At 36.3% G+C, this 27,278-nt stretch overlaps 2 protein-coding genes across 4 annotated transcripts; both read left to right on the forward strand.

Annotated features, from left to right (window-relative positions):
* The first annotated feature begins 6,251 nt into the window (after positions 1-6,251).
* Positions 6,252-11,704, forward strand: LOC127622226 (RAB6-interacting golgin-like). The gene is made up of 5 exons (XM_052096252.1): positions 6,252-6,462; positions 6,729-7,062; positions 7,750-7,851; positions 7,988-8,128; positions 10,254-11,704. The coding sequence occupies exons 1-5, from the start codon at positions 6,399-6,401 to the stop codon at positions 10,642-10,644; spliced, it is 1,032 nt and encodes a 343-aa protein (XP_051952212.1). The 5' UTR covers positions 6,252-6,398; the 3' UTR covers positions 10,645-11,704.
* A 5,297-nt stretch (positions 11,705-17,001) lies between these two features.
* On the forward strand, positions 17,002-27,064 carry LOC127621585 (paired mesoderm homeobox protein 1-like). Of its 3 annotated transcripts, none has more exons than XM_052095242.1 (5): positions 17,002-17,769; positions 20,943-21,118; positions 24,243-24,424; positions 25,388-25,453; positions 25,668-27,064. In XM_052095242.1, exons 1-5 carry the CDS (start codon positions 17,523-17,525, stop codon positions 25,798-25,800), a joined length of 804 nt encoding a protein of 267 aa, XP_051951202.1. In that variant the 5' UTR covers positions 17,002-17,522; the 3' UTR covers positions 25,801-27,064. The 3 variants fall into 3 exon arrangements, with proteins under 3 accessions (XP_051951202.1, XP_051951203.1, XP_051951204.1); XM_052095244.1 differs by having other exon boundaries at positions 17,007-17,769; positions 25,388-25,449; positions 25,668-27,063; XM_052095243.1 differs by lacking the exon at positions 25,388-25,453 and having other exon boundaries at positions 17,005-17,769; positions 25,668-27,063.
* The last annotated feature ends 214 nt before the right edge of the window (positions 27,065-27,278 follow it).

Genomic DNA, 27,278 nt, shown 5'->3' on the forward strand with positions numbered 1-27,278 from the left:
GACGGGTTAAGTCGTTATGCATCATCTCCAGGATGCAAGCGAGGTCCTGTCGGAGGCAGCTGTCACTCTGTGCCACCCTTCTGGCCCCGCCCCTGGATGTACAGTGAAAAATGTGTAATATTATGGTCTGTTCTCATCCAAAACCAACATTTGGACAAACCACTGGAGTTGTATGGATTATGTTTATGATAACTGTATCTCCTTTTTGGGAGATTTTAAGGCCATTAACTTGTATTGTATGGACATACAGAGCTGAGATATTCTTCTTAAAATCTTTGTTTGTGTTCTGCAGAAGAAAGAAAGTCATACACATCTTAGATGGCATGAGGGTGAGTAAATGATGAGAGAATTTTCATTTTTAGGGGAAAATCCCTTTAAAGTTTTATTCGCCAAAAATGTCCTCTCTGTGTAGTCCGGCAGTCACATCTCATTCAAAAGATACAGTACATCAAAACTAGATATGTGAACGCTTATGGCATTTTACATCATTGACACAAAGCTGTCCTAATGTTTCTTGAGGCAGCATTATTTGAATGTTTAAATGAGTGCAAAATTTCTCTGTTACAGTTTATTGGAACGATAAAGACTTGATTATTTACATTAATACATTGAAAGTGGCGTTTTTTACTTAAATTGTTCATAAATAGTTATAAATAGTTTATGTTTACACTACTACAGTAAATTTATTTTTTCCTTGAAAACAAATCATACCTTTCTCAACTATTTACCACCATTTACTGCGAACAAAGCATTGTTGTGGAACTGTCTTGTCTCTTGTTTTTTACATAAACTCAAAAACTCCACACCCTTGTTTCATCTTGAAATTATTTTTTCCTTGTGTCTGAGGTTCTGCCAGATGTGCTGTGGAAGGATATACATGGAGACTTGCAGTGAAGTCCTGGATCAGAGCCTGGAGTCCCACAGCAAAGCTCCTAATTCAAGCAGGTTTGGCACATATATAGGCCATAGGTGGAGTCAGCTTATCACAATTTAAGAGAAGTGCCAAAATATTCTTGTTCTGGTGACCTCTAACAATGTGACTGAACTTCACAGGACAGGAGATAATTGTGCCAATTAATACCACGTCATGCTAAGCATGGTATTATAAGGGTGTATGAGAAATGAATGAGACACAAGAGAGAATGGAGGAATTCTGGAATTGTCAGAATTAGTTAATCATTAACATTCAAATGACTTTCTTTTCAGATTGGAACACAATTGGAACACCAGCAGATATATCACCCTGTCACTCCAGACCGGTTGCCCAATGAAGCTAAGCAGGGATGAGCAGAAAACTAAGGTTGCTGCAGGAAGAGGTATTAAGGAGGCCAGCAGGGGGGCTCACCCTGCGCACTGTGTGTACCCCAGTATAGTGATGGGGACACTATACTGTAAAAAGGCACTGTCCTTCGGATGAGACGTAAAACAAAGGTCCTGATTCTCTGTGGTCATTAAAAATCCTAGAGCTCTTCTCCTAAAAAGTAGGGATGTAACCCTGGTGTCCTGGCTAAATTCCCCCCATTGGCCCTTCTCAGTCATGGCTTCCTAATAATCCCCATCAACTAATTGGCTCTATAAGTCTACTCTCCCCTCTCCACCAATAATCGGTGTGTGGTGAATGTACCGGTGCACTATGGCTGCTATTGCATCATCCAGGTGGATGCTGCACACTGGTGGTGGTTGAGGAGAGTCCCCTGTTCACTGTGTAAAGTGCTTTGAGTGTAGTGTCAGAAAAGCACTATATAAATGTAACATTCATTCAAAAGGAGATGTTAGGCAGAATACTAGGGAGTGACAGCCTCAGTAACCATTACATTGCCGTTTTTTTCTTACAGTGAAATTAAATGGTGATTGAGGCTGTCAGTCCATACATTCTGTCTAACAAATCCTTTTGTGTTCATACGTGTTAGAATGATGACAGAATTTACATTTCCAGGTGAACAATCCCTTTAAAAGAGAAAAGAGTCGACAAGTTTTATGATAAACATACACTGAAAGAGACAGCAAATGATCACAGGATAATTTCTCTCTTTTCTAATCAGCGCATGACATCACACAGACCTGTCTCTGGTACGCCAAACTTTTTGCAGATGGCCATGACTGGAAACTGAAACTCAGTCTTGCAGCATAAACAGACTGAAATGTGGGGAAGTCAAAACATGTGGGGGTTTGAAGCCATTACATCTTCCTAAAGTTGAACCTTTGCATGAGGGGACAGCTATGACCCCTAATCATCCATTTGACCTCAACCCTATATCTTCCGTAAGGTCAGCCATGAATTGGCTGTTTGTCTTTTTGACCCGTTCCCTTGACTTGTTGAGGGAAGTGTGTTTTTATTGATGGCTAAAAGTCACAGGGAGGGCAAGAGGTGCACTTGCTGTGCCTGGACTGATTCCACTTAATTAGCCATAAGTTATACACAGTTCTAATGAGGTAGTCTACTCTTTGCTATATGTAATTTATCTAGAAACCTGTCCAAGACACCTTAGCAATAGAGCAAAACTTATCTTTCCCTTACATGGTCTAAAATGTCTTGATTGATCTTAGTGGGAATTTGTTTGGCTCAAGTAATAAATATTTCTTCAAATTGGACTGTGCAGCTGTAGTTTTGTTAAATGTATTGCTCTCTTGAGAAAGTTTTCATGTGATATAACACATAATGCATCATTCACCTTTGATGGGTTTTTTTCTGTGACCAAATCATTCCATATGATTCATATATTGTACACATATATAATGTTTGTGAGTCTAAATTTAGACAGCCAAGCTGAGGTTGTTACCAAAGTGTTGGGTGATGTACATGCTGCATAAGTTACTCCATTTAAAACATGCATGGGTAATATTACTCCTACACAGCTTATTACACGTTATTGCAGTCATTGTTTGCAATGAATGTGGTTTTATTAATGGAGAGGACTTCATAGTATCTAATAAAACAGTATTTATTCTGAATTACTCATTAATCTCTCAGTCTGGTAGATGATCCTGCCGGCCAGCATTCAAATGTTGGAGTGATTTCACTCCACAGCTTAACATAAACATATTTAAACATTAACTCAAAACAAAAGTTAGAGATTTATTCTGCCTATAGGGTGTATATGAGACCTAATCTAACAATGCCGCCATGTCTTTCAAGTTTGAACTTATGAACTGTAAATATAGGTTTCATGTTATTTAGGCGATGGTGGTTTTTTACCTCCTCAGTGGCCTTCCTTTTGTGTCCATAAAGGTCTTCTTTGTAATTGGGCATGTGGACAGCCCCGGGACAAAGACTCCTCCATCTTAACTGATCATAAGCTCACAGAGACGGACTCTTCACTCTTGCCCTGCCATATGGAGTCCATGCATCAATCTGTCTCCCCACCAGTCATTATCCTCTCCTGAGGTGTTTCTCCTTTAAAGAGTATAAATAATTCCAGATGTATAAAAATTGGGAGTTTGCCTTAAAAAAGCTGATGTGAAGCAGCAATGATTGTTTGGCTGCCCTATGCATCCTTTGTAGGGCAAATCACGTATATTACTTTTTTTTATAAACATTTTTTTAACAAAAGTTAATTAAACACAGTTGATGTATGGTTGGGGGGCCAGAGGAATAATTGGCCTCTCCGTTCATACACATGGAACCAGATCCATTATAATAATTTGTGTTTGTGCATAAATAGTGGGCATGAGTTGGATTCCCTATTAAAAGATGAATTACAAATTATGTGTGTATTTTTAAAAGAAAAGAAAGAGAAGGATAAAGAGAAAGAAAGAGAGACGAGAGATAATTATGGTGGCTGTCGACTCAAAGTTTTTCCAGTCTTTATTTAAAGGAATAGTTCACACAAAAATGACAATTCTCACACAAACAAAGACATTTTAATGGATATATAATGTCTGTTCTTCCATACAATGCAATTGCACATTTATAAGCTCCAAAAAGAACATAAAGGCAGCATAAAGGTAATCCAGTAGTTTAATCCATATCTTGTGAAGCAATCCAATGATTTCCATTTTGGTTGAGAACAGACCATAATGTAACTCTTTTTTCATGATAAATCTTGACATCAGCAGTCTCCTTGGAGATCATGATTTCAAGCTTGATTACACATATAGCACCTTCTAGCATTCTGCACATGTGTCAAGCACTGAAGAAGTGTAATCGAGCTTGAAATCATGATCGTGGCTAGAGACTGTGATGGCAAAAATTAGAGTGAAAGAGGAGTTACATTTTGATCTGTTTTCACCCAAAACCAACTGGATTGCTTCAGAAGACATTAAACCACTGAAGTCTTGTTGATTGCCTTTATGTCCATTTTGGAGCTTGAGAACTTGGTCACCATTCACTTGCATTGTCAGGAAAAAAAAGACATCATATCGCCATTAAAATACCTTTGTTGGTGTTCTACAGAAGAAAGAAAAAAATTCATACAGGTTTGAGATGACATAAGGGTGAATTAATGATGAGAGAATTATAATATTTGGGTGAAAATCTCAGTTAAGGTTTTCTGTCTGGATGTAGTGTTGTGTCATGGCAACACTCCACCTTGAGGGTAATGGGCCAACACATCAAATGGGCTCTGTCAATGATGGCTGCCAATTTATTTGAATCAATAGTTGATATTTATGAATAATCACCTTAAGAAAACTTTTAGGATTTATGGTAAGCATTTAGACTGTGACCAGTGTTTGAATTGGCATTTCAAACAAGGGCTTCAAAAGAGTGCATTTCCATAAGTTTAGACATTCCACATTAAATCATACGGTAATGTACAGCATCATGTATGGCACTTGGTTTATTTAAATGATAAAAAAAAAAAAAAATGATTTTGAAGCAATAAATGACTTGATATTATTGCTCCACCAATGAAAATATCTCCAAAAGTTGTCAAAGAAGGGTCAACCATTGAAAGTCGGCAAGCAACGCACAGTCTGACAGCCTGTCTGAAGTGCTGCAAACACAGACAGAAAAGTTATATAAACAGTGAAGTGCTAAAATACTGCTAAATATCATGACTTTAAGAATGCTTCTTAGATGATTAGAGGATCGGAACTAACTGCTGTATAAAATTCAATATATACATTTGTTAATGCTTCATTGTTTTGGAACATTGCAGTTTTGAACCCTCAGCCGCATTTGAATTATGTTTTGTACTTTACATTGTTGAACCACGAAGTACATATTGGTATTTCTACTTCTGGAACAGGCAGCTCAACACACTTGTGCTACCATACCACCCACTACAAATGGCCCATGGATTGTAATGTAATAATAGGAAAAACTATTTGCAGCTAAAAAAAAGTGGACTTACACACAGGAGTTAACTTGTTATGCAAAACATGGTAGATCACACAGATAAGCAGTTGATCCAAAGAAATTACAGGGCCTCCCATAAGGCACACATAAGAGTTTTGGGTGTTTCTGGCAATAAAGCGAAAGTGTAACTCGATCCACAACTGTTTGACATCTCCTATTCTGTGGATTTCATGCTTTTTATCACCAAGCATGCTCTTTCATTAACCTCTAACCTCTCTGGCCACTAGGAGTGCAGGAAGTCTTAGTGAATGTGAAAAGGGTGATTGGAGCAAGAAGAGGAGGATAAACAAAATTAGCCATTGACTCCAACAGTCTGATGTAGATTTCCTGAAGGACTGCTATAAAGCAAACACTCATATTTATTCAAAACAATATAGCTTAACTGATTTAAACAAATGGCCTTTGTTTCTAAGGACGAATCCTTAAATATCCCTGTACTATAGCCTACTACATATTTAGTAAGTAAAAGTTTATTTATATAGGATAAATAAACTTTTTAAACTGTTTTTACAAAGTGCTTTACAGAAGACATAAGTAGCTACATAAAGATTTACATATGCCTACATGCAGTATGTGGAAACTATATTTAACAAACTATTTAACAGTTTACTATGAAATTATCTTAATTGGCATTTTTATGGTAATTTAGCTCAAGAAGGGAACTGATCATGAGATGTGTGTAAAGATATTTTAAAGGTAAGCCACCTAAAATGACTGCCTGTCGTCTTAGAAAAGGTACTTCGTTTTGTCATTCATCGTTCATCTGTTATGGCTATTTTATCAAATAAAAAAGTTTCCGTTTTATACGTATGGTTATAACAGTATAAAGTTTGAAACATAAATAACATATGTCATTTGTGGTTATTTTTGGAAAGTTTCCATAAAAAAATACTAACAGGCAAAATCCGAGGACGCCCGCAAAGGGGGCCTTCAAGGGTCTTGAACGTGGCAGTCTAAATACAAACATGGCGGCCACATTGAAAAGTTTCCCAAATTACACCATGTATATGTTCTAAAATAGCATTCAAGGCCATTAATATGTGCATTTGATAAAACCGAGTTTGAATTTAGTTGTAAGATACTTTATAGTGTACAGAAAATGGCTGCATGGGCTGGATTTTCAGAGGAAGAGTTGCGAAGAATGCAGCAGAACGGCGATAGCAGTAAGTATAGTAGTGATTAGAAAGTTCTTCTTTCTTGTTATTGACCTATATCTGTTACTAAATAAGACGCATAATTCCGACTGTCATTTTGTCAAATATGTTTTTATACGAAAACACTGTTTTTATCTCTAAACCTAGTGAGTTGCCTGCATAGAATGTCTTGCAGTTCATTTCTTCAGGAGTTTAATATTTTAAACGATTAATAACTAATTTGTTGGGTGATAAATATTTAGTTCTAATAGAAGTCTGCTCTGTTCTTTTTTCAGCGAATCAGGCTGTGCCTGTCACTTTGGGTCGTGGCCGTAGACCCGCTCCAACTAACCGGAGCAGGCAGCAGCTACAGCGAGAGAGGGCTCTACAGCTGCCAGCCAAGCAGAAGGAGGGCAGCGGCTCTCTGCTCCCTGAGCAACAGCTTACCAAACCCTTAGACCCACCGGCTGTCAGTCACCCTGCTCCTCTCAAATCACAGGAGGAACCTAAGCTGTTGGAGTCCGAACTGTTTAAGCAGGAAACAGAACCAGTTAAGCACAATCCAGAACCATCTGCTGAGGCAATGGCAACCGTGATCGTTAAGGAGCTAGACAAACAGGAAGTGGAATTGTTAGTAAGTCTATTTATTTAACAAAGATTGTGCCAGATATCTCTATGTGCTGACACCAAGATAATGAGAATCATGCATGTTACAGTTAATTACAGATTTGCAAAAGTTTTAAAGGAATATTCCATGTTCGATACAAGTTAAGCTCAGTCGACTGCATTTGTGGAATAATTTTGATTACAACAAAAATTATTTGGACTCGCCTCTCCTTTTCATTAAAACATTGCAGTGAGGCATTTACAATGGAAGTGAATGGGGGCAATTTTTGGAGGGTTTAAAAGGCAGAAATGTGAAGCTTGTAATTTTTTAATGCGCTTGCCTATTATTTGAGTTAAGTTGTTAAAATTGTAATTTGTACAGTCTTTTTAGTGTTCTAGTGTTTGTTGGCATTACATTCTCATGGCAAAGAAGTTGCCAAATTGGCTATAATTTTACACAAATCTTGTGGCTATACTTTTGAAATAGTGAGCATTTTAATGTTTACGAATTGCCTCCCCCCTTCACTTCCATTGTAAGTGCTTCACTGGAACCAAGATTTTTATTAATTTTAAGAAAAAGAGGGGGAAAAATGAGCTTAACATATTAAACCTGGAATATTCCTTCAAAGATTGAAAATTAAAACAAGTTTGATGATTTTGTGTTGTAATGTTTATTCTATAAAAGACTCCACCAAACTGTTTTTAAAACAGGCGAGAGAGGAACCGTCTGCAGCAGTTGCAGTGGGAACAACGTATAATGGAAGAGAAGAATAAAAAGAGAAAAGCTCTCCTTACAAAGACCATTGCTGAGAAGTAGGAGCAAATTCTGACTTAACATTATATCAAAATTAATCTGTCTGGAAAATGAGACATTTTTCCTGTCCTTGAGAATTAGTTTGCTTGTATGACTATCCAAAGCTGTTTTTAGATATAACCTCCTGTTTCCCAGGTCCAAACAGACTCAGGCGGAAGCTGTGAAACTGAAGAAAATCCAGAGAGAACTTCAAGCACTAGACGATTCTGTATCCAGTGACATTGGGATTCTCAGAAAACTGATAGAAGAAGCCAGCATGGACTATTCCTTAGCATGGTAATGATTAATCTGTGTTACATTTATTAGTGAAATAAAGGGATGGTTTACTCAAAAATGAAAATGCTCTAATAATTTACTCGCCCTCATGCCATTTCAGATGTGTTTGACTATCTTTCTGCAAAACATAAACGAAGGTTTTAGAAGAATATCTCAGCTCTGTAGGTCCTCACAATGCAAGTGTATGGGTACCAAAATTTTGAAGCCCCAAAAGGACATAAACGCAGCATAAAACGAATTCATAATGAATCGATATCTTCAGAAGCAATTTGATAGGTGTGGGTGAGAAACAGATCAATATTTTAGTCCTTTTTTTACAATAAATCTCCACTTTCACTTTCATATTCTACTTCTTTTGTTTTTGCCCATTCCCATTCTTCGTGCATTTCGCCACCTACTGGGCAGGGAGGAGAATTTATTGTAAAAAAGGACTTAAATACTGATCTGTTTCTTACCCACACCATATTGCTTCTGAAGATTTAGATTTAACCACACTGTATCCAGTTTATGGGGGTTTTTGAGTCACAGAAATTCAAAATGTAAATTACTTTGCATCTATATAAAAATACATGTTAGACAACTAGTCAAACAGAGTTGTCTGAACGAACAATTTCATGTTGAACAGTGTTGCTGATGTGTGAGTTCCCAGCATCATGAATAAATTATGTGGTTAGTGTTTTAGGCTTGTTCCTTGCTGTTTGCTGACTTTATGCTTTTTGTTGTTTTTGGCACTGTTAGTGAATAGTTGTGTGGTGATGTTAGGAGTTCATCTTTTAACTTGATAAGGTTTGTTGATCGTCACTGTTATTGAGGTCTGTAGTGTGTCTACATCAAACAATTGTTCATACCGCCGTGCCTCGCAAGACATACCTCTTACCTCAAAGGCAAAGATTGCTGGTAACTTAATATAAAAGTACTTAAAATGGTGGCATTATTCAAACGTCGTTGAGAGAACCCAAAATCTTACTGCATCATGTTGCGTTGAATTTTTACATTTGCTCAGTGATTTGTTTTTTTTACAGTGCACTGGAGTGAATATTGATTACTTTTATGCTGCATTTATGTGCATTTTGGAGCTTAAAAGTTTTGGCCACCATTCACTTGCATTGTGTGGACCTACAGAGGTGAGATATTCTTGTTTGTGTTTAGCAGAAGAAAAAAAGTCCTAGTATAATAGTAATTGCAGGGTCTGTTTAGTAGCCATTTTCCTCCACTCTAAAATGGTGATAAAGAATAGTTTATGAACTGCAAAGTCTGTTAGCTCAGGGGTAAAAACACTGACCCCTGACTCCCCATATTAATTGTGCTATTTAAAAAATATATATATATTTTTATAAATTAAATTAGCACATTCATATCTTTTTGGATAACCATGTGACTCCTTGTGATCTTGTGCATTTTAAAGAGTTGAACACTTATTAAATTAAATATAAGACTGTCAAAATTGTTAGTATCTAAATTAGTAAAACCCTTCCACCTGCATCATTACAAACCAAATTGCTTGTTGTACATTAAATAGATTAACATGATCATGGGAGTCATTTTCAGGCTGTTTATTTTATACGCAATCTTTAGTCATCTATACAGAAACTGCAGGGGGAAAAAAAGAAAAAACTGTCAGCTTATACTGTCCACCATATTGTCAGACACCATTTATTATTATTTTTATTTATTAATAAAATTAATAAAACTACATGGTGGCATAGTGGCTCACCTCAATCCGGGTGGCGGAGGACTAATCTCAGCTGCCTCCACGTCTGAGACTGCCAATCCGCGCATCTTATCATGTGGCTCATTATAGCGACCACAATGAGGTTACCACATGTGACTCTACCCATCCTAGCAACCGTGCCAATTTGGTTGCTTAGGAGACCTAGCTGGAGTCACTCAGCATGTCCTAGATTCGAACTCGTGACTCCAGGAGTGGTAGTCAGCATCTTTACTCGCTGAGCTACCCAGGCCCCAGTCGCTGTTTATTTTTTATAAAATTCAGGTTGAATGTGTACTTCCTGTGATAAAAGACAGAAGAAATTGTTGCTGTTCCTGTGTGTACACATCAAGCATAGAATTTAAATTTCTGTGCCAATAACACTTATATCTCCTGCCAATCACTTATTGTTGACAGGAAGCACCTTGAAAAGGCAGAGGCCGAATATGTTGCTGCTAAGCTGGACTTGCATAGGAAAACGGAGGTGAAAGAGCAGCTCACAGAGCACCTGTGTGCAATCATCCAGCAGAATGAGCTACGCAAGGCCCGCAAACTGGAAGAGTTGATGTTTCAGCTTGAGCTTAATGCTGAGGAAGTCCCCATTTCAGAGGATGCAGAACAAGAGGACAAGCAGAGGGAGGGCAACCCGCAGTCAGTTACTGAAAATGGTCCTGCAGCAGTCATTGAGGGGTGTACAGAGGTGGATTGCTCAAATATGAGCGAAGACAGTTCCATTACAGAACCACAGATCAGCCAAGACAATCAGGAGAGAAGAGCAACAGATGTTTCTGCAGATGTTATCAGTTAGCTCCTAATTGTCATTATAAAAGTGGCTTTATAATGTTTTACATATTTGCAGTACTAGCTTTAGAAATGTCTTCATTGTGAAAATGTTGATGTTATCAAAAAGTCCTGCATTTGCAATTTAGATGTTCTAACATGATTTGAGAGGACAAAGGACAGCCTGGGTGTCAATAGTAAATCCGAAATGTTATGAGGGTGATTCCTTTACTACCAACACTAAAATGCCCCAACATTATGGGCTTCAGATGTTGATTATGAACTGCTAAGCATAGAAGAACAAAGCTATCGAAGAAACAGTTTCTTGTGGTACTACATGACCCTAAATGTGGGTTGTTAAAACAATGCTGAATCACTCTGTATTATTTAATTGTTGTTTGTTTGGTTTGCAGTCATTGTTTAATTTGATCTGTCTTTCATGAAGTATATTGGCTGAAAATCTCCATTTAAAATCTATTGTTAAAACGCTATTAATACAACACTGTTAACTTTTATTGACCATTCCATAACCGATAACTGTGACTGATTTTATGAATCAAAATGGATTGTGGCAAATGGTCTGGTGGCTTTTTATAGTTGTAATTTATATCACATGATGTTGCACAAGAATAATGAAATATTTAATCTGTACATGGAAGTCATCAAGTAAAATATAACTTGATGCAAATGTTAACAAATCGATAGCTGTGGTTTTACCATACAAAGTAGGCAATCCGTTCAACGAGATGAGAACAGTTATTTGTGTACTGGGGGAAACACTGCTGTGGGATGTGGGAGGAATTAATATGCATATGCACTACCATTGATCAAATGTTTTTTGTTGCTTAAGTACATATAGATTGTTTATGTATACAATATATACTTTTTAATGAACTCATGATTTCTTTTCACCAGTTTTGCTTTAAGAACAATATTACAGAAGGGTAAGGTTATTTTAACTTTCTTTTAATAGGCTATTTAATCGTTTAAAATGTGAGGGATTTTTATATTTTAGTTTTTTATTCATTCTTTTGCTTAAAATTGTACATTATAATGATTATAAAGGATTATTTGTATTCAATATGTTGTAGGGGAATAAAGTATTTTAATGTTTTGAACAAAATACAGTTTCTTTATTGCATACCTCATATAATTTACTTTTGAAATACATCACATTACATTTTGCTTGCCTTTTAACCATAATAAGATGTATCCTTTAATGGTCAGGAATTTGAGAATTACCTGGTCCATTTAATTACTGTTTTTACAGGTCGTAGAGTGATGGCGGTTCATTTTTTAAAGGAATTTGAGGAAAGCCACGAACCCTTCTGTAGATGACCATTGACTACTTTTAAGAGTTTTGTTACTGCTCCTTATACCCACTTCAAGCTCTTACAGTGATTCAGTAACGTCTGAGCATCTCTGGAGGAGTGCAGGCTCAGCTTTGGAAAAATCATATGTCGTTTATGTGTGGTTCTTCTGCCAAACCTGCTCCATTTAAAGTCTTAAACAATTTTAACTATGCAAACCAACTACCTAATATTATCCGTTCAAATTAGTAACCTCTATTTAGATTTAATTAGTTTTCACAATCCTAAATTGAAATAATTAATAGGCCGATTTACAGTGGCAAAGCACCACAATAGAAAAAAAATAAAATGAAAACAATGAACGAAGAATAAAGATTCTATCGACTGTATTCTGTTCTATCTAGTTTAATTGTATAAATTGAAATACTGAAGAATTCTGAATATAAATCAGGTCTGGAAATTTCGTGTGATTCCCAGTTTGTGAGAGCGCTTTTCTCTGATTTATGTGCCCTCAGTCCTCCGTGACAGGCTGAAAGGGCTCCGTAACCCGAGAAACTCGAGAGGAATATGCACAGGAGATCAACTTTTACAGAAAACCTCTGCCTTCTGGCAAGTCACTATTCAGTTTTGATCTTGTCGATTAGGTTACCCTCTAACCCTCATATTACCATATGGATGCAACAGCGAGAAGAAAGCGATTTACTGATGAGAGGTTTAAATGGCTTAAGCTTTACCCCAATTTATTCTTAACACTAGAAACACACCCATTTCTACTGTCCAAGTTTTTATGATGAGTGATAAATCTAAGTTAAGTCATCGCCGTTTGCATGACAGTTAATCATGGAATAAAATATATTTCTTCTAAAAATGTTATTTAAAAGAATTGACCATTGCATTTAGGCCTATTCAAAAAAGAAGTAAATCTTTAATTAAGCAATATAGGCTATTTAGAGTTTATGCAGATTGAAGAGACATAAGGACAAAAAATTTAATTAATTTAAGAAAAATTAATAGAACACACCATAATGGAGTCAGTCCCTTGAATCGCAATTATATTGCAAAGTTACAACTAACAGAAGGAGGATTAGCTAACTAAAATCATAACTGTTTAGAACGTGAATTCCGTGCTCACATCATAATGCTGTAAGTAGCCTAATAGACTAGTTTATTTACATGTATTTAGATTTTATTTCGATTATGACAGATTTAACATACTGTTGAACATTTTATATGCTATTAAATTATTTGTACACGATTGATGTACAAAACTGTGTGTTACACATTTCTTTCTTAAACTGTTCTCAATCCCTCTTGTTAGGAGGGTGTTTTAAGTGTTAAACACTATCAAGTGCATTAGTGCTGTCCATTGACCTCTGGTGCTGATTACACACCGCGAGCTCTGTCCACTTTCATTTCCCTTAATTACAATTAAAGCGCCTCCTACTATGCTTGCACACCTGTAGACACGTGCACGCGCTTCTTGATTTAAGCATGCGAAACTAGTTCAATTATGTCCAAATGTTTTGTGTCATCAGCTTATTAGATTGACTCCTGATGTCCGTTGATTGGTAAAGAATATATTTTAAGACACATTGTCTGAACAAATAGGCTAACTAATTTTTAATAACAAGTGACACATAATTTGAGCATACAAAACGTCACGTAGCCTATATTTAGAGATAAAGCCTCAGTTCGTTGCTTCATTGCATTGTTTTGCGATCGTGATGCTGAAAGGCTAAAATCAGCCGTAAACAAGCCATATTAAAATATGCTCGGGAATAATGATTCATCACTTGATGCTGTTGCTAATGGTTTAACTTTACTCCCAAACAAAGTCCGCATGGATGAGTTTTAATTACATCTAAGTTTTAATGACGTCTTGCAATAATTAGGTGTGTCTTTACAACGCGCATTATAATGATCATTTTGATTTTTTTTAATTTCCTGACAAATCATTTAGTGAAAACTTAACTAGAAAACTTACAAGAATGACTCTTTTTTTATTAACCACTGTAAAATGACTATTAAACAACCGAAATATCGCCTACGCACGCTTTACATTGACTAATTGTCATAGTTTTTTTTTCTCCCCATTATTCGATTCTTTAGATGCAAAATATCGAGTATTTTTAGCCTATTGCCAATATGTCAATCGAAAGTAGAGAGAGTTATATTCCCAGTCATAAGTTATAACATTCTCTTTACAGCATAGAACTATATATTTTCAGGCAAATAAATACATTTACATTAAATAAATATATTTTAAAGATTAAAAGAGTTAGGTTTCTTTGCATCTTTGTCCCTCCGTGGACATTTTGCCATATATGGCATTGTGAAAAGTAGATTTACTCACTGCACAATTTAATAGCCTTTTGTTTCTTGAATGTCCATCTTGTAATTTCCATTTTAAATCAATGCAAACTGATTGATCCATATACAATAGGTCATTCTCAGGTAGAGCTGTCCAAATCATGCATTTTGATCGCTTGAACTTTTTACATGTAAGCCACCTGCCCAAAGCGATGAAGCAAAACCTTTTAAACTTTGGGTTTTGACAGGCCATAAACAATGCAGTGCATTTCAAGCTGGACGCCTGAGCTCAAACGATGATTTTGCAGGTTTAAAAAGGACTAACTGTACAGACTGTCTCCTATTGCATGATCTCCGAGCAGGCCTTTTTGAGAGAAGTCGCTTGTAGAGCAGTTGGCAGCTGAGGGAATGTGGAGGGGAACTAATGATGAAAAAGGTCTACTCCATCCCCACAGCGGCTTAATTAAATACATGGAAAGAACGAAGGCAGCACATCTGGTTTCAATCCGTTTTCCTTTGATGGCATCAAGTGTTCTTTTCCCAGATTTGAGGCTGGAAGCTACGGGATGTCTGTGGCAGTGAGGAACCTATAGACTCTTGCTTTTGAAACACAATGACATTTACCTTGTGAAAGCTCACACTTATAACCCACCAAGTGGTCTGACACTACATTCTTCGAAGCTGAAGCTGTGGCCACTGCAGTCAGAACTTTATACTATTTAGGTTGCTCGACAGATAACGTGAAACTTTGCTTGAGTCTGGTCCGCAAAACACGGAACGTGCTTCAATGAAAGTTTTTGAACAATACACATTTGCCTACGAATGTGCATTGTTATCGTTATTTTTGAAGGAATATTTCGGGTTCAATAAAAGTTGAGCTCAATCATCAGCATTTGTGGCATAATTGTTGATTGCCACAAAAAATATTTTTTGGCGAGTGCCTCCTTTTCTTAAAAATACAAATAAGATAATACGGACACTCACAATGGACGTGAATGGTGCCAGTTTCTGAGAGCAGAAATGTGAATCTCTTAATTTTATTAAATAATTTATATTAATTATTCAGTTAAAACGTGTGTATTATTTGAGCTGTAAAGTTGTTTAAATCGTTTTATGGTTGTTTTATGCTGTCATGGTAACGAAGTTGTAAAATTTGATGTAACATTAACCACAGACAAGGTTAGTAACGATTTTATCACACTAAAATCATGTTAATATATTGTTTACATCTTGTGCCTGTTGGCTACTTTTGAAGCAGTGAGGATTTTAACGTTTACGGATAGGCCCAATTCACTTCCATTGTAAATGCCTCACTGTAACAAAGATTATTTTTTTAAGAATAGGAGGGGCAAGTCAAATATATATATATAATAATAAATATATGTATATAGCTATATATATATATATATATAGCCTATATATATATATATATATATATATATATATATATATATATATATATATATATATATATATATATATATATATATATATATAGGCCTATATATATATATATATATTTGTATTTATTTATTTATTTATTTATTTATTTATTATTTTTTTTTTTTGGTAATACAAATTATGTCACAAATGCTGTTGATTGAGCTTAACTTCTATTGAGCCCGTAATATTCCTTTAACATTTATTTTAGTAGAGTTATGCACGTTTTATTTTAATGCTATAAATGTTAACTATCATTTCCATTTCTACTAATCCAAAATTTGAGGACACTGGATGAAAGAATTGGTTCCACCCCACTATTTGACGACTCCTTCAATAGGCCTGACGTGTGCCAACATTTTTTAGCATTGTTCCATGTCAGTTTTGTTGAGTTCAATCATAATCAGCTCTGGAAAAAAGAGACCACTGCAAAATTATCAGTTTCTCTTATTGGTATGTGTTTGAGTAAAATGATTTTTGTTTTGTTTTATTCTATTAAGTACTGACATAATTTCTCCAAAATTCAAAATGTAGAGCATTTATAGGCAGAAAATGACAACTGGTCAAAATAACAAAAGATGCAGTGTTTTCAGACCTCGAATAAGTTCATATTAATTTTTAAACAACACAATACAAATGTTTTAACTTAGGAAGAGTTCAGAAACCAATATTTGGTGGAATAACCCTGATTTTCAAATCACAGCTTTCATGTGTCTTGGCATGCTCTCTACTAGTCTTTCACATTGCTGTTGGGTGACTTTATGCCACTCCTGCATGGCACAAAAATTCAAGCATTTCGGCTTTGTTTGATTGCTTGTGGCCATCTATTTTCCTCTCTATCACATTCCAGAGGTTTTCAATGGGGTTCAGGTCTGGAGATAGGCTGCATGACACGGTCTTGATCAGGTGGTCCTCCATCCACACCTTGATTGACCTGGCTGTGTGGCATGGTGCATTGTGAACTATTTTCTTTGCATTATTCGAGGTTTGAAAACAACGCAAAACGTATTTTTTGTTATTTTTGACCAGTTGACATTTTCTGCAAAGGAATGCTCTAAATGAAAATATGTTTATTTGGAATTTGGAAGAAATTTTGTCAGTACCTCATATAAAAAACAAACACATCAAACACATATGCATAGTAAATCCAGAGAACCTGTTAATTTTGCATTTATTATTATTTTTTTCTGTATATGTGGGGTTCAGAGATTGATGGGGGGGGGGGGGGCTGTTGAACGTCCAAGACAGCACCAAGTCGTTTGCCACGTAATTACGTGAGCCTTTCAGCTCCATCTTCTCTCCCAGGGGTCTCAATTTTTCATTTACAACACAGTGAGCGCGCCGTTTGATGTGCTAGAACGTGTGCTCCCGTGTATGTGTGTGTGCGAGAGAGCAGAGGAGAAAGCCAACAGAGTCGGAAAGGCGGTGGAGTGTCCTGCCTCCTCTCGCCTTCAGCTCGCTTTGCGCACATGCATCTGAAAGGCATCAGCATTTCTGGATCCATGCTCAGTCAACAACTCCGTAGAGCACGAGGAGCTTTTCGTATTGAACCACAGTGCTGAACCAACCGTTTGCAGAAGAGATTATATGGCTATGAGTGAGCGGATTCAACAGATTTCATGGTCTTCACAGTCCTAAATTCCACAAAGTTGTAGACACTTTTACTGTCCCACCTGGATCTATGGGAACAGCTTTCATTGTGTGCACAGGCAACGAAGACATTTCTCATTGGTTTTTTGAGGCGCTGTTTTATACGAGTTTGTCTTCAAATATATGCAAGGAGGACCAATTTGGCTAACCTAATACTGTTGCCCCGTTTTCCCCCCTCGTGTATCGTATTTGCGTCATGACTTCTAGCTATGCTCATGTAATGGACAGACAAGCAACCATACCCAGCAGACTGGAGAGTCCCATTACAGTCAACCTGGAAAACCTGCAGGCCAAAAAGAACTTCTCGGTGAGCCACCTGTTGGATCTAGAGGAGGCAAGGGAAATGGTCGGTTCTCAGACGGACGAGAGAGTAGGGGAACCGGGCAGGACTATGCTGGAATCTCCGGGGCTAACCAGCGGCAGTGACACAACGCAGCAAGAAAGTAAGTGTCTGATTATACAGATTAGATAGATAGATAGATAGATAGATAGATAGATAGATAGATAGATAGATAGATAGATAGATAGATAGATAGATAGATAGATAGATAGATAGATAGATAGATACATGACGTTGTACATCAATGCGTCAATGTATATATAATAGGCTACGTAGACTACAGATGGCGGATGATATAAAAGATTCTCTGTCAGATTTCTTGACTATTGGATTCTGCAAGTGTGGTATGGGGAGCATTGTCAGAGTTAATCATCCAGAGCCACAGTTATTACTGACTTTTAATTGAACTATTACACAATTATCTCGTTAGTATGTAGGCAAGACATGAAGCAAATATTTTCCACAGTAGAATAATAGCCTGCTTGTAGAAAAATAAGACCGCACGAGAAAAGTTATTCGTTTGTGAATGCGTCATAATTTACTTGGCATTCCAGTCCTTAATCCAGCAATAAAAATATGGCCTCGCGACAACATTCATTTGTATTCATTTTTATGAGAAGAACTGCTTCCATGCAGCGACATTAATTAGATGGAATTATTTGCTTCACATAATAATAGTAATAATAATTCACATTTCTGGAAGGTCTGAAGTGATTTTACACATGTGTGATTGTTTTTCTGGAAGTTCTTTCACTTTAGTTAAGTTTTGCAGATGTATTTTAGTGTTCCAGATAACAAGCCCAATGCCCCATTTAACAGCTTGTGTTTTCATTTAATTGTAGCAGGTTGATATAATAAAATTAGTGGTGCACATAAATGAAACAACACGGATGTGTTCTGACTATTAACCAAAGTACGAATCTCGAATCTTCAGCATATAAAAAAAAAGGAAAAGGCAAAATACTGCTGACTGGCATCAACGCATTTTATAAATAATATCTAAAAAGATGTTAAACTTGTGTTAAAGAAAAACAAGTTTAAATATTTATTAGGCTTATCCATTTAAAAAATTGGTTTGATTTGTCTTTGGAAATTATTAGTGATTAAAAAATTAAAAAAAAAAAGAAAGTCTAGAGACAAGGTCCTAAATCCACTATAGTTTCTGGACCTTTTTAGTCAATTTAAACACTATAATTTGTCATCATTATGCTGCATCCGGAAAACATATAAATGCAATTATGGTATCAAATGGCACATTTTCTTTCCCCTGTCTATCAGTAGGCCTACATATATTTTTTCTCATGTAAATTACTGATCGTAATTTTCTTGCATCTTGTAGACATTTTTTATTTTATTAAGGCCGCATCCTTTCAGTTTAGAATTTATGTTACGAGGAAATTATTTTATTAGGATCTGTCAAATAGTTTATTACGGAAAGGCCTACGTCTTGTTTTTATTTTTATCGCAACAATTTGCCGCTTTTGGCCTGTAAATGGCCGTTATAGGAAAGTTAAAATAAAAAAATGTAAAACTTTATAGTATTTTTTTTTTTTAATCTATGAGGCTGCAAATACTATATAGTAGGCTGTTATTACACTATAGCATAATTTTCTCCTTATATTAACAAGCGCGCGATTAGAACTATTGATTATAGAATGAATTGCTTCTCTGATGGTGTGCAAATCAAACCGGCTCTCATTCACACAACTATATTTTCATCCCATGGAAATGTGCGTTTGATTTTAGACTATGGTTTCCAAATTAGCTCAACAATTTGTGTTTTTACAGGCAACTTTTGGCTGACTGATGTGAACAAAGTCTCATTGGTATAGGCCAACAATCCAGCAAGTGTAGTACATATTGAATTCTATCAAATTATTGTCATTTAACGAGGCTAACATGCTTGGAAATGAGCCTACAAATACAGGACAATCCGAATAAAATGAAAGCATGAAAGAACCCGTTGGAACATAATGTAAGTTGGTCTTCTTTTATGCATTATTAGATTTTACACATGTGTGATTGTTTTTCTGGAAGTTCTTTCACTTTAGTTAAGTTTTGCAGATGTATTTTAGTGTTCCAGATAACAAGCCCAATGCCCCATTTAACAGCTTGTGTTTTCATTTAATTGTAGCAAACAGGAAGTTTAAATAATAATTAAACTGACCTTTACAATCTGGTGAATCAGAAATCCAACCCAATAAAATGCTGACATTTCACAATCTTTCCATTAGGCTTTAAGGGCCTACAGGCCACCCAACCCTTTGCTAAACCGGTCAAATTTTCTCTTGTGATCTTCTTGTATCATATATCTTATAATAACATAACATAGCATTGGATTTTATATGTTGCAAAATCAACATATTGATTGATGAATGTCTTTATTAAAAACTGTAATGTAAACAGGGTGTGCTATAGGCTAGAGTTTGTATGTCTGTTGGGTGATTATTGAGTCTCATGAGAGTTAAAGTTATTTTATGTTTTTGGCTGAAAAGTGGGGCTACTGTGATGGGAATAGACTCTTTAAATGTGTTTTGACACTTTTAACTACATTCTTTCTTTTTTGGTAAAAGTATCCAAGTGGAACAAGAAAGAAAACACATTTTGAGGACATTTAGCTAGAGATTGGTCGGACTAAAGAAAGGCAATGTTAGGTCAGTGACCCGCCATGTCTGTATCTCTCTGAGCAATTGAAAAAGAAATATAGCAAGGGCTACAATACCGAACAGAATGTCATGACAAAAAAAAAAAAGTTTCATTTCTAAATGACTGGACAAATCTGTAAGTTGCCACAGATGGTTTATGGTCTTGTGAGAGATGTCTGATCTCTTTACAAATGTTTTGATTAGATGCTCAAAGCTGGAATCCCTTTGCTCATTGCCTTGTTAATTTGCTTTATAAAAAGTTACTTTCCAGGCCATAATAAAATAGTACAAAGGGCAATAAATAATTATTGGTAAATATAATAGATATTTTTATTAACACTTGTTTGCAAAAACATTATACAAGTAATTTACATTTCATACATTTTCTCGGATTCCCTTTAAAATAATACCATTGCCACACAGCTTTCATATTTTTCAGAATCCCATCTTTTATCATAAGTTATCAGTTGTAAATCAATGGCAGAAGAGAGCGACAGAATTGGAAAAATAATAATATAGCAACTTAGTGAATGCAACACTTGCTGATGGTCAAGTTTATAATATTAATTGTTAACTAAAGTGTACTGATTCTTTAAGCCTGGCATAACTGTACATCTGTGTGCTCTGCTAGATGAGCAGCTAAACTCAGAAGAGAAGAAGAAGAGGAAACAGCGGAGGAATAGAACCACATTCAACAGCAGCCAGCTACAGGCTCTGGAGCGAGTGTTTGAGCGGACACACTACCCAGATGCCTTTGTCAGAGAGGACCTGGCACGTAGGGTCAATCTCACTGAAGCTAGAGTTCAGGTAAGCTTCACATTTAACAATCATCTGAGACACACTGCAGTTCATTAGGTCAAGTTTGTTTTCCTGGAAAGCTATATACTCACCCTACTGATGCAAAAAGTTTAGTGATAAATTAGAGTAGCAGTTCTAAATTGGTTTTGCTTCAGGATTTTACATCGGACATCAAGTGGCGACCCAATACAGTACAAAAATAAAGTAAACAAATACATAAAATTAAACATTGAAATGGATTATTACCATGAACTGCATAGGCCCAAATATATGCAAAATTGTTAAAGGGATATTCCAGGTTCAATACAAGTTAAGATCAATCTAAAGTATTTGTGGCATATTATTTTGTTTACCACAAAAAAAAAATTGGACTCGTCACAAAAATCAAAGTTACAGTGAGGCACTTACAATGGAAGTGAATGAGGCCCATTTCTGGAGCATTTCAAGGCAGAAATGTGAAGCTTATAGTTTTATAAAAGCACTAACTTTAAATCTGCTGTTAAAACTCATGTATTATTTGAGCTGTAAAGTTTTTACAGCCGTTTTAGGGTTTGTTGACATTACATCGTCATGGCAACTAAGTTGTAAAATTGGCTATAACTTTACACAGAAAAGGTTAGTAAGTGATTTTATCACATTAAAACTATGTTAACACACTTACTGTTTATGTCTTGTGGCTGTACTTTTGAAACGCAATGTATTTCAACACTTACGGTCCCATTCACTTTCACTGTAAGAGCTTCACTTACCCAGAGTCTTACTTATTTAATTTCTTTTAAAAGGAGGGATAAGTCAACATGAATTTATGTGGTAATTAAAATTATGCCACAAATGTTATCGATTCAGCTTAACTTGTATTGAACGTGGAACATTCCTTTAACACAGTATTGGAATTAAACTTCAAAATATAAAAGTCAAATACTGAAAGCTATACTACCAAATGACAGATTCATTATTATGATCGATCGCATGACCTTTGACATCAACAACAAAAGACATGGAAAGCATTTTTTTGTCTTTCCTTTTGAAGGTTGATACGTCTATTTATTTAGCTATAACTACGCACCATTTTAGGGTTGGCTTGATTTTATTATTTTGCATTTTAATCCATGCTGTCCATTATAGATTAGACAAGACCTACAATCCATATTTGGGTTGCAACCCACCAGAACATAATAAACATAACAAAAAAAGGTCATACGTTTATTAACATATACATATTTAATAATAATAACAACTCCATTGCTGGACTGGCGACCTGTCCAGGGTGTCCCCTGCCTTTCGCCCAATGTTAGCTGGGATAGGCTCCAGCCCCCCGCGACCTTGTACACAGGATAAGCGGTTGACGATGGATGGATGGATGGAACAACTCCATTGCAGTTTTATGTATTATACTTACAAACTAAAACAATTTGAAATCTAAAGAAGCTGAAGCGATTTAATAATTTGCCTGTTCCAAGGTTTCAGTTACAGTGGAGCATGATGATATGCCCATCACTGTTACAACACTAAATCTTTGTGCACCAGTATCACCACTGTCATTAGCCTTATCATCAGAGTTCAATATAAATGTTTAAAAAGCCTCAGACGATCACTCGGCCTCTCCGCACATATGTTGTAGGCCGCAGCCAGTCTCCACATTCTCCTGTAATGAGAATGTTTTTGTAGAAAGATGGGGATTATTCCCATTTATAGATCAAGAGAGCTCAAGAGAAGGAAGGAACGAAAGGAAAGAGAACAAACACATCTGCAATTAATGTGTCCCAGAAAGGGTTTAATACAGAAATGCTTTGATAAAAGAGACTTTGAGTTCATTCCTGAGGTGCTGCGTAACCGGACACTGTGCCTCCACCAGGCCTGGTGATGCAGCCAAGGCTTAAAGATTTGGGCTTCCCGATCTGTTTCAACCATGTTTCACAAGCAGTTGTATTTCACAGAGCTCATTCTGGAAGCCTCTAATCTGTCCTCCCTATACAGGTGTACATGTGTGTGCCAGCGGATAAGACTCTATTTCAAAAGGTGCTGCAACTGAGTCCTCCCAATTCTCATGAAGAACTACAGTTTGTTTTGTTGAAGTGCAGCATAGCTTAGGTAGTTTTCATAGAACACATAGATCTTAAACTGTAAGAGTTGTGATGTGGATGTGGGCATACTGTATACAGCTGTACCAAGTGGGTGCATGCAGTTGTTACCTCAAGAGGTTGTTTTTCCCAATCTAAATGACTTTTGCTGGTGTAATCTAATGTAGTCAGATTGAGTCAGTTATATTAAATCATATTTTGACCAGCTAATTTAGATGTTACTGCACCATTTTAAAGGAATGTTCCGGGTCCAATACACGTTAAGCTCAACCAACATCATTTGTTGCATAATGTTAAAAAACAATTGTGGTTACAGTAAGGCGCTTACATTGGACGTGAATGGGGCTAGTACAGACACACAAATATACACACTGTTTTAAAAGTAGAGATATAAGATATAAACATAATACATGTAGACGTGATTTTAGCATGACAAAATCTTTGTTCAACATGAATTTATTGTGACAAAATCGATTACATGGCTTACTGGCATTACATCGTCATGAAAACAAATGTACTATTGGATATAAACAGATAAGGTTATTAAGCAATTTTATCGCACAAAAATCATGTTAAAAATCATTTATGGACTGGCCCCAATCATTTCCATTGTAAGTGCCTTACTCTAACTGTGATTTTTCCTAACTTTTTTTAATAATGGTGATTTGTTTTTCTGAAATCACCATTATGCTACACATGTTGTAAATGAGCCTAACTTTAATTGAACCCAGAATATTCCTTTAAATTACCTGAATAAACATCTTTCAGTGTTGATGAAAATTATTATAATTTATTTTTCTTATCCATATTCTGCCACCTCATGTAGCAATCTTAAGCATCTATAACTAGTCCAATTTAAGTCAGGTACAGTCACAGGAAGGTCAGACATTTTATAGCCTTGATCTAACATTTTATTTGATTGTTTCTGATGCAGACAATACTATTCTGTCAGTCTAAGAATCTGCTTTGTTGTGCAATTTGTCTTTCATCACAGTGCGCTAAATATCCAGTGTAACTGATCTACTGTGTTATTTTGGGTTCTGTTTTCATAGGTGTGGTTTCAAAACAGACGGGCAAAGTTTCGTCGTAATGAACGGGCAATGCTGGCCAGTAAGAATGCTTCACTCCTCAAATCCTACTCAGGAGATGTAACTGCAGTGGAGCAGCCTATCGTTCCCCGTCCCGCACCCCGTCCAAATGACTACCTTTCCTGGGGGAATGCTGCTCCTTACAGGTAACCTCTGAATCCTCGCATCCTTCTCAATGTTCTCATTGGATTGCTCTGGTTTCATTTCCACTCTTTACATGTCTGCCGTTTGCAGTTTTAACACAGTGATTAGTACATTTTCAGAATTATTTACAATTTCAGACTATTGATGGTTTTCAGTTAGGTTTCTTTCACAATTTCATTCTTTTATTTAAATGTATTTTTGTGTTGTGCTTTTTGGCCATTATTTTAGAAGATAGTAGATTTACATTTATGCATTTGGCAGACGATTTTATTCAAAGATTCAGATAGGAAAGTGGGAACAGCACAGTGACATGACCCAGGCCGGATTCAAACCAGGGTCCCTGTGCACCAACGGCTCTTACACAATTTCTTGATTACGTTTTTCTGTTTTCTTTGGAAATTGTTAATTTTAGAGGGGTTGGAGGACTGGGCTTCCAAATGGCCAAGTAGAAACAGCGATTATTTTATTTTCCCAGAATTGTCTCTAGTAGCACAGGGACCTGCTAGCTATTCATTTTCCATCACTTTTTGTGGAAGGGATGGTGGGTTGAGCCCCTGACGATGAAGTGATAATCTGAAAACAAACCATATTAAATCTGTCTGTGACCCCTGTGACCTTTGGGCCATAGGATATGCATTGAATTTGACTAGCAGAGGAAGAAAAGTCCATTGGGCAGGATTTTTTGTGACTCTGGTTACACTTGTTATGATTCACAATAATCTTCCTTCTTAAAAGCCATATAGAGTAACTAACCCTGCCACTCCGGCCAAATACCTTTTCCCTGCAGCTCAAATACGCAACTCGACCGGGAACACTTTCTGGCATGGCTACACATTTGACCAGTAACCATTCCAATAAAATTTCAAAGCACACCCAAAACATTACTGTGCACATATAATGCATTTATTTCATATTAATGCAGTATTTTTGAAGCATTAATATATAACTATTTATATATTCTTAAGCTGGTACCCAAGGCCGGAGGGAGGGCCCATGCGAGTGCCACAGAAAATGCTGCCCACAGAAAGCAAGTACTTTTCAAATTTCTTTTTATGGTCTCACACTGAAATAGGAGATTTAGCAGTATATTTTTTATTCACATGAGGGCAATAGAAAGTCCCTGTCCTTTCCCAGTCAATTCAATTAAATTTATAATACATAAACTTAATTTTAATATTTATTATTTTAACATTTGCATTTTAGCCCACTCTGACTGTAGCTATCCTTTTCATATCTCATTTTCAGCACCATGGCAACCTACCCACCCACTTGTGCCAACACCACTTCCACACAGGGAATGAATATGGCCAACAGCATTGCTAACCTGAGACTGAAAGCCAAAGAGTACAGCCTCAACCAGGTGCCCACTGTCAACTAAGCCTGAAAAGAGGGACGAGAAGAGGGGACAACAGAGGAGCACAAGATGAAGAGAAGATCTCAGAGGAGCTGGATGAGTTTGCCCATAGTAGAGATTTTTTTTGCCTACAGCGTACAGTGGATATACATTTTCACCCCCTCTTACAACAATGGAATTGCATTGTTGTTCCTTTCATTTGGCTTTTTCCTTCGTCACCAATGAAGGGACACTTCTGAGAAACTAAATCTAATTTGGTACTGATCTGGAGACTGTAAATGCAGCGCACAGTCCGCTCCTCTGAGAACAAGTCAATGAGCATAGCTCCACTAAATCAGTAAGAAGTGGCAGACGAAGAAGTGTCTGGATGCTGTAAGCTCTCCTTTCTTTGTTCTTTTATGGCTTCATTTTGGGTTAACTGGACGAGACGTAAAAAAAACTTTCATGGCAAACAATGGAGGACTGTTGTTCACCAATGAATGGTTTAAATTACACCAGGACTAGATGTGTCTGTTTGATACAGAGTTTTGGCAAAAGAATCACCAAAACTAATTTTCCACAACAGCCAGTGGTAAAAAAGACACATTTGTGGACTTTTAATCTGTGGCAACTGTCTAGACATTGAATGTCACATGTTTACAACTATCAATGCAAATAGCAAGGTTTGGGCTGGATTGTAACATCTTAATGTCAGTTCTACACTATTACACCACTGTTTAGGCAAAATGCTTTTCCCCATGGTGACTTATGTATCTTCTCACAGTACACTAACATAATTGTATTTCAGTTTTTTCCAGAGGAGATGAGTTGTGTTTTTCTTTAGATCATATTTTTCCTTCTTATATTTGGAAAGCATATGGTAATAAAAAACATTTTGAAGCAATAAATAATATACTATTGTGTTGAATTCTGCGGTCGAAAAGACATGCTTTGTTTAGTGACTGTTTTTGTTGTTTCACTAAATGCTGACATTTGAGAAACTGTTGCAGGCAACAGTGTAACAACATTATAAAATGATTAAATCTGCATGTAAAATGTTTTGCTTTATGTTAGTTGTCTAACACCAACACCAACGTTTAAAAATTACCAATGCTACAAATTAAAAAAGGCAAAATTGAAATTTGCTTTCCATAATAGATATTTCTGCGTACTTATATGCACTTGGAATTACGAACTTGCTATATACTAAGAAACGTTTTGATTGACCTGTTGTTAACTTTTTGTCTTCTCATCTTTGCCCATGTAATCGTCTTTAAAAATGGAATACACATTTAAATATAGCAAAAGATGATCAATGGGAGTGTGTTCTGCATTATTTAAATGTGTATTATTCAGTCTCATCAGAAATCAATTTTGAAAGTCATAGAATACTGCACAACTTTGCATGTTATTGATAGCATGTGAGGTGGATCTTTAAAGGCAAATTCACACTGTCCTAACAAACTACAAAAATCTTGGATTAGTGTGTTTGCCCTGTTGGCATTTGTTGGGCTGGTTTGATA

Source organism: Xyrauchen texanus, chromosome 28 (assembly GCF_025860055.1).
Source record: "Xyrauchen texanus isolate HMW12.3.18 chromosome 28, RBS_HiC_50CHRs, whole genome shotgun sequence".
Classification (NCBI taxonomy): domain Eukaryota; kingdom Metazoa; phylum Chordata; class Actinopteri; order Cypriniformes; family Catostomidae; genus Xyrauchen; species Xyrauchen texanus.

What these genes read in the sequence shown, in the direction of transcription:
- LOC127622226 (XM_052096252.1), top strand. Translation starts at nt 6,399, where the DNA reads ATGGCTGCATGGGCTGGATTTTCAGAGGAAGAGTTGCGAAGAATGCAG. An exon ending in GACAAACAGGAAGTGGAATT is followed by an intron (nt 7,063 to 7,749) that starts GTTAGTAAGTCT and finishes TTTTTAAAACAG; the next exon opens with GCGAGAGAGGAACCGTCTGC. An exon ending in ATGGACTATTCCTTAGCATG is followed by an intron (nt 8,129 to 10,253) that starts GTAATGATTAAT and finishes TATTGTTGACAG; the next exon opens with GAAGCACCTTGAAAAGGCAG.
- LOC127621585 (XM_052095242.1), top strand. Translation starts at nt 17,523, where the DNA reads ATGACTTCTAGCTATGCTCATGTAATGGACAGACAAGCAACCATACCC. An exon ending in TCACTGAAGCTAGAGTTCAG is followed by an intron (nt 21,119 to 24,242) that starts GTAAGCTTCACA and finishes CTGTTTTCATAG; the next exon opens with GTGTGGTTTCAAAACAGACG. An exon ending in GGGAATGCTGCTCCTTACAG is followed by an intron (nt 24,425 to 25,387) that starts GTAACCTCTGAA and finishes TATATTCTTAAG; the next exon opens with CTGGTACCCAAGGCCGGAGG.